This window comes from Epinephelus lanceolatus, chromosome 11, assembly GCF_041903045.1.
Source record: "Epinephelus lanceolatus isolate andai-2023 chromosome 11, ASM4190304v1, whole genome shotgun sequence".
NCBI classification, from domain to species: Eukaryota; Metazoa; Chordata; class Actinopteri; order Perciformes; family Serranidae; genus Epinephelus; species Epinephelus lanceolatus.
Window position 1 is genome coordinate 45,259,133 of NC_135744.1, and position 13,255 is coordinate 45,272,387.

A 13,255-nucleotide genomic window follows, 5' to 3' on the forward strand; every position below is an offset into this window, starting at 1 on the left:
TTATCAACATTAACAGTAGTAATATTTACAGCGTTATCAGCATTAACATAAGTAATATTTACAGTGTTATCAACATTAACAGTAGTAATATTTACAGCGTTTTCAGCATTAACAGTAGTAATATTTACAGCGTTATCAACATTAACAGTAGTAATATTTACAGCATTATCAGCAATAACGTAAGTAATATTTACAGTGTTATCAGCATTAACAGTAGTAATATTTACAGCATTATCAGCATTAACAGTAGTAATATTTACAGCATTATCAGCATTGACATAAGTAATATTTACAGCGTTATCAGCATTAACAGAAGTAATATTTACAGCATTATCAGCATTAACGTAAGTAATATTTACAGTGTTATCAGCATTAACAGTAGTAATATTTACAGCATTATCAGCATTGACATAAGAAATATTTACATTATCAGCATTAACAGAAGTAATATTTACAGCGTTATCAGCATTAACATAAGTAATATTTACAGCGTTATCAGCATTAACAGTAGTAATATTTACAGCGTTTTCAGCATTAACAGTAGTAATATTTACAGCGTTTTCAGCATTAACAGGAGTAATATTTACAGCGTTTTCAGCATTAACAGGAGTAATATTTACAGCATTATCAGCATTAACACAAGTAATATTTACAGCGTTATCAGCATTAACAATAGTAATATTTACAGCGTTATCAGCATTAACAATATTAGTATTTACAGCATTATCAGCATTAACAGTGGCAATATTTACAGCGTTATCAACATTAACATAAGTAATATTTACAGTGTTATCAGCATTAACAGTAGTAATATTGACAGCATTATCAGCATTAACAGAAGTAATATTTACAGTATTATCAGCATTGACATAAGTAATATTTACAGCGTTATCAGCATTAACAGTAGTAATATTTACAGTATTATCAGTAGTAATATTTACAATATTATCAGTAGTAATATTTACAGCGTTATCAGCATTAACATAAGTAATATTTACAGCATTATCAGTATTAACATAAATAATATTTACAGCGTTATCAGCATTAACAGTAGTAATATTTACAGCATTATCAGCATTAACATAAGTAATATTTACAGCGTTATCAACATTAACATTAGTAATATTTACAGTGTTATCAGCATTAACAGTAGTAATATTTACAACATTATCAGCATTAACATAAGTAATATTTACAGCATTGTCAGCATTAACAGTAGTAATATTTACAGTATTATCAGCATTAACATAAGTAATATTTACAGCGTTATCAGCATTAACAGTAGTAATATTTACAGCATTATCAGCATTAACATAAGTAATATTTACAGCGTTATCAACATTAACGTAAGTAATATTTACAGTGTTATCAGCAATAACAGTAGTAATATTTACAGCATTATCAGCATTAACATAAGTAATATTTACAGTGTTGTCAGCATTAACAGTAGTAATATTTACATTATTATCAGCATTAACAGTAGTAATATTTACAGCATTACCAGCATTGACATAAGTAATGTTTACAGCATTATCAGTAGTAATATTGACAATATTATCAGTAGTAATATTTACAGCGTTATCAGCATTAACATAATATTTACAGCATTATCAGCATTAACATAAGTAATATTTACAGTATTATCAGTAGTAATATTTACAATATTATCAGTAGTAATATTTACAGCGTTATCAGCATTAACATAATATTTAAAGCATTATCAGCATTAACATAAGTAATATTTACAGCGTCATCAGCTTTAACAGTAGTAATATTTACAGCATTATCAGCATTAACATAAGTAATATTTACAGCGTTATCAGCATTAACAAAAGTAATATTTACAGCATTATCAGCATTAACATAAGTAATATTTACAGCGTTATCAGCATTGACATAAGTAATGTTTACAGCATTATCAGTAGTAATATTGACAATATTATCAGTAGTAATATTTACAGCGTTATCAGCATTAACATAATATTTACAGCATTATCAGCATTAACATAAGTAATATTTACAGCGTCATCAGCTTTAACAGTAGTAATATTTACAGCATTATCAGCATTAACATAAGTAATATTTACAGTATTATCAATAGTAATATTTACAATATTATCAGTAGTAATATTTACAGCGTTATCAGCATTAACATAATATTTACAGCATTATCAGCATTAACATAAGTAATATTTACAGCGTCATCAGCTTTAACAGTAGTAATATTTACAGCATTATCAGCATTAACATAAGTAATATTTACAGCGTTATCAGCATTAACAGTAGTAATATTTACAGCATTATCAGCATTAACATAAGTAATATTTACAGCATTATCAGCATTAACATAAGTAATATTTACAGCGTTATCAACATTGACATTAGTAATATTTACAGCATTATCAGCATTAACGTAAGTAATATTTACAGTGTTATCAGCATTAACAGTAGTAATATTTACAGCATTATCAGCATTAACAGTAGTAATATTTACAGCATTGTCAGCATTAACAGTAGTAATATTTACAGTATTATCAGCATTAACATAAGTAGTATTTACAGCGTTATCAGCATTAACAGTTGTAATATTTACAGCATTATCAGCATTAACAGTAGTAATATTTACAGCGTTATCAACATTGACATTAGTAATATTTACAGCATTATCAGCATTAACGTAAGTAATATTTACAGTGTTATCAGCATTAACAGTAGTAATATTTACAGCATTGTCAGCATTAACAGTAGTAATATTTACAGTATTATCAGCATTAACATAAGTAGTATTTACAGCGTTATCAGCATTAACAGTTGTAATATTTACAGCATTATCAGCATTGACATAAGTAATATTTACAGCGTTATCAGCATTAACATAAGTAATATTTACAGCGTTATCAGCATTAACAGTAGTAATATTTACAGCATTATCAGCATTAACATAAGTAATATTTACAGCGTTATCAGCATTAACAGTAGTAATATTTACAGCATTATCAGCATTAACATAAGTAATATTTACAGCGTTATCAGCATTAACAGTAGTAATATTTACAGCATTATCAGCATTAACATAAGTAATATTTACAGCGTTATCAACATTAACATTAGTAATATTTACAGCATTATCAGCATTAATGTAAGTAATATTTACAGTGTTATCAGCATTAACAGTAGTAATATTTACAGCATTATCAGCATTAACATAAGTAATATTTACAGCATTGTCAGCATTAACAGTAGTAATATTTACAACATTATCAGCATTAACATAAGTAATATTTACAGCATTGTCAGCATTAACAGTAGTAATATTTACAGTATTATCAGCATTAACATAAGTAATATTTGCAGCATTATCAGCATTAACAGTAGTAATATTTACATTATTATCAGCATTAACAGTAGTAATATTTACAGCATTATCAGCATTAACAGTAGTAATATTTACCGCATTATCAGCATTGACATAAGTAATGTTTACAGCATTATCAGTAGTAATATTGACAATATTATCAGTAGTAACATTTACAGCGTTATCAGCATTAACATAATATTTACAGCATTATCAGCATTAACATAAGTAATATTTACAGCGTCATCAGCTTTAACAGTAGTAATATTTACAGCATTATCAGCATTAACATAAGTAATATTTATAGTATTATCAGTAGTAATATTTACAATATTATCAGTAGTAATATTTACAGCGTTATCAGCATTAACATAATATTTACAGCATTATCAGCATTAACATAAGTAATATTTACAGCGTCATCAGCTTTAACAGTAGTAATATTTACAGCATTATCAGCATTAACATAAGTAATATTTACAGCGTTATCAGCATTAACAGTAGTAATATTTACAGCATTATCAGCATTAACATAAGTAGTATTTACAGCGTTATCAGCATTAACAGTGGTAATATTTACAGCATTATCAGCATTAACATAAGTAATATTTACAGCGTTATCAACATTGACATTAGTAATATTTACAGCATTATCAGCATTAACGTAAGTAATATTTACAGTGTTATCAGCATTAACAGTAGTAATATTTACAGTATTATCAGCATTAACATAAGTAATATTTACAGCGTTATCAACATTGACATTAGTAATATTTACAGCATTATCAGCATTAACGTAAGTAATATTTACAGCGTTATCAGCATTAACAGTAGTAATATTTACAGCATTATCAGCATTGACATAAGTAATATTTACAGCATTATCAGCATTGACATAAGTAATATTTACAGCGTTATCAGCATTAACAGTAGTAATATTTACAGTATTATCAGCATTAACATAAGTAATATTTACAGTATTATCAGCATTGACATAAGTAATATTTACCGCATTGTCAGCATTGACATAAGTAATATTTACAGTATTATCAGTAGTAATATTTACAATATTTTCAGTATTAATATTTATAGCATTATCAGCATTAACATAAGTAATATTTACAGCATTGTCAGCATTAACAGTAGTAATATTTACAGTATTATCAGCATTAACATAAGTAATATTTACAGCGTTATCAGCATTAACAGTAGTAATATTTACAGCATTATCAGCATTAACATGAGTAATATTTACAACATTATCAGCATTAACGTAAGTAATATTTACAGTGTTATCAGCATTAACAGTAGTAATATTTACAGCATTATCAGCATTAACATAAGTAATATTTACAGCATTGTCAGCATTAACAGTAGTAATATTTACAGTATTATCAGCATTAACATGAGTAATATTTGCAGCATTATCAGCATTAACAGTAGTAATATTTACAGCATTATCAGCATTAACGTAAGTAATATTTACAGTGTTATCAGCATTAACGTAAGTAATATTTACAGTGTTATCAGCAATAACAGTAGTAATATTTACAGCATTATCAGCATTAACATAAGTAATATTTACAGCGTTATCAGCATTAATGTAAGTAATATTTACAGCATTATCAGCATTAACAGTAGTAATATTTACAGCATTATCAGCATTAACAGTAGTAATATTTACAGTATTATCAGCATTAACATAAGTAATATTTACAGCATTATCAGCATTGACATAAGTAATATTTACCGCATTGTCAGCATTAACAGTAGTAATATTTACAGTATTATCAGTAGTAATATTTACAATATTTTCAGTATTAATATTTACAGCGTTATCAGCATTAACATAAGTAATATTTACAGCGTTATCAGCATTAATAGTAGTAATATTTACAGCATTATCAGCATTAACAGTAGTAATATTTACAGCGTTATCAGCATTAACATAAGTAATATTTACAGCATTATCAGCATTAACAGTAGTAATATTTACAGCGTTATCAGCATTAACAGTAGTAATATTTACAGCGTTATCAGCATTAACATAATTAATATTTACAGCATTATCAGCATTAACGTAAGTAATATTTACAGTGTTATCAGCATTAACAGTAGTAATATTTACAGCATTATCAGCATTAACAGTAGTAATATTTACAGCGTTATCAGCATTAACATAATTAATATTTACAGCATTATCAGCATTAACCGTAGTAATATTTACAGCATTATCAGCATTAACAGAAGTAATATTTACAGCGTTATCAGCATTGACATAAGTAATATTTACAGCGTTATCAGCATTAACAGTAGTAATATTTACAGCATTATCAGCATTGACATAAGTAATATTTACAGCGTTATCAGCATTAACAGTAGTAATATTTACAGCGTTATCAGCATTAACAGAAGTAATATTTACAGCATTATCAGCATTAACAGTAGTAGTATTTACAGCGTTATCAGCATTAACAGAAGTAATATTTACAGCGTTATCAGCATTAACAGAAGTAATATTTACAGCGTTATCAGCATTAACAGAAGTAATATTTACAGCATTATCAGCATTAACAGAAGTAATGTTTACAGCATTATCAGCATTAACAGTAGTAGTATTTACAGCGTTATCAGCATTAACATAAGTAATATTTACAGCATTATCAGCATTAACAGAAGTAATATTTACAGCATTATCAGCATTAACAGTAGTAGTATTTACAGCGTTATCAGCATTAACATAAGTAATATTTACAGCATTATCAGCATTAACATGAGTAATATTTACAACATTATCAGCATTAACGTAAGTAATATTTACAGTGTTATCAGCATTAACAGTAGTAATATTTACAGCGTTATCAGCATTAACATAAGTAATATTTACAGCATTATCAGCATTAACAGTAGTAATATTTACAGCATTGTCAGCATTAACAGTAGTAATATTTACAGTATTATCAGCATTAACATAAGTAATATTTGCAGCATTATCAGCATTAACAGTAGTAATATTTACAGCATTATCAGCATTAAGATAAGTAATATTTCCAGTGTTATCAGCATTAACGTAAGTAATATTTACAGTGTTATCAGCAATAACAGTAGTAATATTTACAGCATTATCAGCATTAACATAAGTAATATTTACAGCGTTGTCAGCATTAACAGTAGTAATATTTACATTATTATCAGCATTAACAGTAGTAATATTTACAGCATTATCAGCATTGACATAAGTAATGTTTACAGCATTATCAGTAGTAATATTGACAATATTATCAGTAGTAATATTTACAGCGTTATCAGCATTAACATAATATTTACAGCATTATCAGCATTAACATAAGTAATATTTACAGCGTCATCAGCTTTAACAGTAGTAATATTTACAGCATTATCAGCATTAACATAAGTAATATTTACAGTATTATCAGTAGTAATATTTACAATATTATCAGTAGTAATATTTACAGCGTTATCAGCATTAACATAATATTTACAGCATTATCAGCATTAACATAAGTAATATTTACAGCGTCATCAGCTTTAACAGTAGTAATATTTACAGCATTATCAGCATTAACATAAGTAATATTTACAGCGTTATCAGCATTAACAGTAGTAATATTTACAGCATTATCAGCATTAACAGAAGTAATATTTACAGCGTTATCAGCATTAACATAAGTAATATTTACAGCATTATCAGCATTAACAGAAGTAATATTTACAGCGTTATCAGCATTAACAGAAGTAATATTTACAGCATTATCAGCATTAACAGTAGTAGTATTTACAGCGTTATCAGCATTAACATAAGTAATATTTACAGCATTATCAGCATTAACAGAAGTAATATTTACAGCATTATCAGCATTAACAGAAGTAATATTTACAGCATTATCAGCATTAATAGTAGTAGTATTTACAGAGTTATCAGCATTAACATAAGTAATATTTACAGCGTTATCAGCATTAACATAAGTAATATTTACAGCGTTATCAGCATTAACATAAGTAATATTTACAGCGTTATCAGCATTAACAGAAGTAATATTTACAGCTATATCAGTAGTAATATTTACAGTATGAAGTATTTTTGTTCCTGAATAATCTCGGGGAACTGGCAGTGTTTGCAGTCTTACTTTCCAGCACAGACAGAGAGATGTAGTTACCATGGTGACCGTGTGTGTGTGTGTGTGTGTGTGTGTGTGTGAGCGCGCGTGCGTGCGTGCGTGCGTGCGTGTGTGTGTACTGGCCTGTGATTGGCTGACGGAGGGGAGTGGGCGGGCAGGTTGAGCATCTGAAAGCGTCACCGTGTCTCTGTCTCTCCCACAGATCAGGACAGAGAGACAGAGAGACGCAGCTCCTCACTGCTCTCTCCATCATCCCTCCATCTTCTTCTTCTTCTTCCTCCTCTTCCTCCTCCTCCTTTTCCTCCTCCTCTTCCTCTCCTCCGTCCAGAACCAGAAACTCTTCTCTTTCTTCTCATCTCTCTGTCTCCTCCATCCTCAGACAGACACACACACACAGACAGACACACACACAGACAGCTCCAACTCTTGGCCTCCATCATCATCACCACCACCATCATCATCCTCAGAGGAAGACGGACAGGGAGCCCCCTGACCCTCGCCCCGCCGGGTCGCCATGGCAACGGTCATCTGCACTCGTTTTACCGAAGAGTATCAGCTGTACGAAGAGCTGGGCAAGTAAGTATCATCATCATCATCATCCTCATCAGCATCTTCATCAGTTTTCACACTGAGCGTCAGCTGGAACTCTTATTATTATTAATATTATTAATTTATTTTAGTGCTAGTTTGATATTATTTATTCTGTTGTTTCAAGTTATGTATTCAAATTAATAGTTACTTTTTAATATCTTTCAGTCAAATTCATTTTTTATATTATATTTCATAATTTTTTTAGATATATTTGTGTAAGATTTTTATGTATTTTATGTAAACTTTATATCTATATGATTTTATGTTATTGTTTTTGATTTTTTATTTAAATTGTTTTATTTGTTCTAATTATTATTACAACATATAACAATTTAAAAATTAATATTTTCTTGCATTTATTTCACTAAATTATTGTCAGTTGTAAATGACCACCTTTAGTTTTTTATATATTTTGCATATATTCTTAATTATAACTATTACAGTAAGACTTAATAAGATGCATTCATTTATTATTATTGATTTAAATCTGTTTCGTTTCAGTAATATTAATAATTAATGTGTTATTGATTTAGTTGATCAGTTTCTGATCAATGATGGTGAACGGATGGATGGATTAATAGACAGATAGATATATGGATGGATGGAAGGATGAGTGGGTCACCTCTCTGACCCCATCCCACTCACTGCCCACCCACACACACACACACACACACACACACACACACACACACACACACACACACACACACAGATAATGCCAGGTCTCTTACATAATGTGATGGTGGGTGGCAGAATAGCAGAATACAGCTTTCAGAAGACTCACAGAAGCCTTCTGTAAAAACTCAGCTTCAGTTCCAAGGATGAAAACCACCAGCAGGAAATCATCGTTTAGATTTTATGACCAATATCTGTTTATTGATCACATGACTGCGTTTTCATCTTGTCATCAAAGTTGTAGTTGTTGTGAGAAAAAGATCATGTTCTGACTTTTAGTCCAAAAACACTCAATCCTACATTTCCCATAATGCACCTGCCTGATAAACAGACACCTCAAACTACTCACCTCCAGTTTGTAACAAAGTGATGACATCACTGTGATATCACCAGGCCAGTAATACCAGTAGTAGTCTTAGTACAGCACCAGTATCAGTCACAGTATTAGCAGTCAAAGGGACAGCAGCAGTAGTCATGGTCGTAACACTGAGCTTTACTGTGGTAATAGTGACAGCAGTAACAGCACTACTATTATTTCCAGCAGCAGTGCCAGCAGTCGTGGTCGCAGTAGTATCGGTAATATTTGCAGCAGCAGTAGAACTTGCAGTAGTATTTGCAGTACTAGCGTTGTCAGGAATAGTAGTTGTAATATTCGCAGTAGCTGTAGCAGCGCCAGTAGTCGTAATAATATTTGCAGCAGCAGCAGTAAAATTAGCATTAGTGTTAGCATTAGCCGTAGCAGTTTTCAGTAGAAGCAGCAGTGTTGGTAGTATCAGTAAAGTTTGCAGTAGTAAAAGCTAAATGCTAACATCAGCATGCTAACACGCTCACAGTGACGACGCTAACATGCTAATGTTCAGCAGGTAAAATGTTCATCATCTTAGGTTAGCGTGTTAGCATTAGCATTGGCTAACTATCTGTGAACCCAGAGACCAGCTGAGGCAGATGAACGTCATTGGTTCTGCAGGTTTTGGTCATAAATCAAAAACACATGAACACGTTGACCTGATGATGGCGCTACAGGAAAAGTCAAAGGATCATTAAAATTGTTACAGTTCATCATGAGGGGAGCGTGAAGGACGAACCACGTCATCACAGTCCAGCAGATGTAAAGATATTTAGATGGACAGACTTTTCCCGGGTTCTATGTTCCCCACTTACCACCCAAAAAGGTTCTATGTTCCCCGCTCAAACAAAAAGGGTTCTGTGTTTCCCGCCTGGTTGAGCGGGAAACATGGAACCTTTTTTGTGTAAGCGGGGAACATAGAACCTTTTTTGCAGGGTTAAGTGGGGAACATAGAACCCGAGAAACATAGATACGCTCCCGTTTTAGCTGCACGAACGCAGCGCAGGATGTTTTTGAAACCAGAAACAGAAAGAAGTCGTATATTTGTATCATTTAATCTTTAGGACAACGTTAGCTAACAACTTTATCAACGCGGATCACATATCTCGTTATAACAGAAAATATTTTGTGATAACTTGAAAAATATCTTCTTATAACAAAAATATTTTGTAACTTCAAACATATCTTTTTTTTATTATTATTATTTATTTATTTTTTTTTCAAAAAGTCACTTTATAACAGGAAAATAACAAAATTGTATAACTTGGAAAAACTATCTTGTTGAAATAAGACCATGTTCTGGATTTGTTACTGTGGCTCCAGCTGATTGGTTTCTCCTGTTGCGTTTCCAGGGGAGCATTTTCAGTGGTGCGGCGCTGTGTGAAGGTGCTGTCGGGTCAGGAGTACGCCGCCAAGATCATCAACACCAAGAAACTTTCTGCCAGAGGTGAGGACCTGAAGGAGGACTGCAGACATTTACACATCAACACACACGTATAAAGCACAGTAGCACAGATGATGTCAGAGCATCTGGAGCCTCAGGTTTTATACGTAGATGGTGGTCCAAACTTAATGTAACCTGTAGTGTCTGTGGGGGGGCGGGGTTCCTGGGCTATGTTGATAAGACCAGATAGAAAGAACGGGAAGTGTCACAGAGGGACATTTCAGTTTGTGTTCAGGGTGGGAAGGTCCTTAAGGTTCCTTAGGTTCCTGATGATAAACAGGTCTATAAGGGTTCTCAGGGTCCTGGTGGCATACAGGTCCTGAGGGTCCTCAGGGTCTTGATGATATACAGGTCCTGGAGGGTCTTCAGGGATCTAATGGCATATGTGTCTTGCGGGGTCCTCAGGGTCCTAAAGATGCACAGGTCCGGGAGGCTTCTAAGGGTCCTGGAGGCATACAGATCCCGTAGGGTTCTCACAGTCCTGGAGTCTTGCAGGTCCAGAATGGTCTTGAAAACATCAGGTCCTGGAGGGTCCTTGGTATCCTGATGATATACAGGCCTTTAATGGTCCTCAGGGTTTTGGTGGCATACAGGTCCTGGAGGGTCTTAGCAACATACAGGTCCTGGAAACATACAGGTCTTTAAGGGACCTTAGGATGCTGATGATATACAGGTCCTGGAGGGTTCTCAGGGTCCTGGAACCTTGCAGATCCAGAAGGGTCCTCAGGTTCTTGAACAGGGTCTGCTGTCCGTCCTTGTCCTTGGCGGTGGCAGCAGGGTACCAGGTGGTGATGGAGGAGGTGCTCCATCATGGTCTTTGGCAGGTTGAACATCGTCAGCTGCTGCTGAGGTTTTTGATGGAGGAGCTGAGGTTCAGCTCCCAGCTGAGGTCCTGACTGATGATGGAGGAAGTGGAAGGAACCACAGGGTGATGGAGGCTCCACTGTCTTCAGAGCGTTCAGCTCCAGGTGGTTCTGTCCCCACCATGTCACCAGGTGGTCATTATCCGAGTTGTAGGCAGACTCATCCCCACCTGAGATGAGTCCAGTCAGGGTGGAGTTGTCCCTGAACTCCAGGAGCTTGGCAGACTGATGACTTGAGGAGCAGCTGTTGGTGTTCAGAGAGAAGAGCACCATGTTTCTGATGGTCAGTCAGAGACGTGTTTCTGAAGCTCCACAGGTACACTCAGTGTCCTGGTCCAGACCAGTGGGAGCAGTCTCCGAAGTCCGTAACGATCCTCCAGAACTTCACTGGTCCACAGTGTAAATGTCGTCACAGATGTTACAGAGCTTTGACTTTTGCCTGTACGCAGGACGCAGGTGGACCATGACGTGGTCCGAGTGTCCCGGTGCAGCTGGTGGATGGCGTGATTGGCTCCACTGACTGTAACGCAGATCCAAAATATTCCCCTCTCTGGTCCAACATTTAATGAACTGTCTGTTTGGGAGTTCATGGCTGACGTTACCTTTATTTAAGTCGCCGAGGACAATGGCGGGTCTGGGTGTGTCTGTCCCAAACACAGTATCTGGTCAGGGAGCATACGCTGAACGTCCTCCATGTTGGTGTTTGAGTATAAACTCTGATCAGGGTGAATGAAGTGAACTCAGGAGGAAGTAGAAAGATTTACAGTTGCTGTATGATCACTGTCACAGTTACATCAATCAGATTGATCTGCCGTGTGGTGATCTGCTCTGAACATCATGGATCCACGTCATCACGTCTCTGTGATGCACAAAACAGATGATGAAGAAAAGTTGGTCCCGCTTGTTGCACAGTGAACTCACGTCAAAGAAATATCTCCAGTAACAATGTTTGAAGTCGGCGGCGGCAGAGAGCGGCCTGTTTTCCTTTCCTCTGGCGTTTTACTGCATGAATCAAAGACGAGAGCACCTTTGATGAGACGCTGATTCAATGATGATGAGAGAAACCTGCTGGAGTTGTTTCCTGATGTTCATGAACTCGTCTCTGGTGAAAGAGCTTCAGGTACCTCAGCAGAAAACAAGACAGAACAACACACAGCGGCATGCTGAGGCGGCCATCTTCTCATCACATGGTGTCAGACAGAATGACGTTAACGGAAATGAATACTACGCTCCGATGGCACTGGTGTTGATCGACAGCATATGAAGTGTTAAACACAGAATAATAGGAAGTGCACGTCTCAGACAGGACGGTGGTCTCTCTTGAGGATTCTGAACATACACACATGTTGCGTTCAAATGTAACTCGTGTTTAAGACACAGGAAGTTGTGTACATGATGCTCTCTGAAAATTTCCACTTACGGGGTGATGCATATTATCATCAGGAGGACATTCCTATGGTCACTTCTAGTGAAAACAGTCAACACGACCTCAGCTGAGCATAGCATAAATATACGTGGACTATGCGCTGACTGTGTCAGCCTGTCGCAGCAATGCGTCAACGTCGCCGCCATTTTGGAGAGAGCGACACTGGCCTGTAAACAAGTGACAGTAAGCAGAGGAGCTGCTGTTTTCTACATAAAAAGACCTGACATTTCTCAACTGATTTCAATGAGCAGAAAATAAAGTTTTGTCTCCAGTTAATTATAATCTGATATTTAGTCTGTGATGACTGCTGGACGCTCGGCAGAGGGGTCTGTGTTTCTGACGTGGTCTGAAATAATTCATCATCATGAGGAATTATAAAAACTAAAGTTTGTCAAACATGGATTTGTCTTATTGTC

At 34.3% G+C, this 13,255-nt stretch overlaps 1 protein-coding gene across 4 annotated transcripts in view; it reads left to right on the forward strand.

Annotated features, from left to right (window-relative positions):
* Nucleotides 1–7,669: 7,669 nt before the first annotated feature.
* camk2a (calcium/calmodulin-dependent protein kinase II alpha) overlaps nt 7,670–13,255 on the forward strand; it is a 65,278-nt gene continuing 59,692 nt past the window's right edge. For 2 of the 4 annotated variants that reach the window (XM_078172712.1, XM_078172711.1), the window contains exons 1-2: nt 7,670–8,070; nt 10,459–10,553. In XM_078172712.1, coding sequence (XP_078028838.1) covers nt 8,009–8,070; nt 10,459–10,553 — 157 coding nt within the window. In that variant the 5' untranslated portion in view covers nt 7,670–8,008. The remainder of the gene's footprint in view (nt 8,071–10,458; nt 10,554–13,255) is intronic. The other 2 variants (XM_033639396.2, XM_033639403.2) reach the window with 1 other exon arrangement.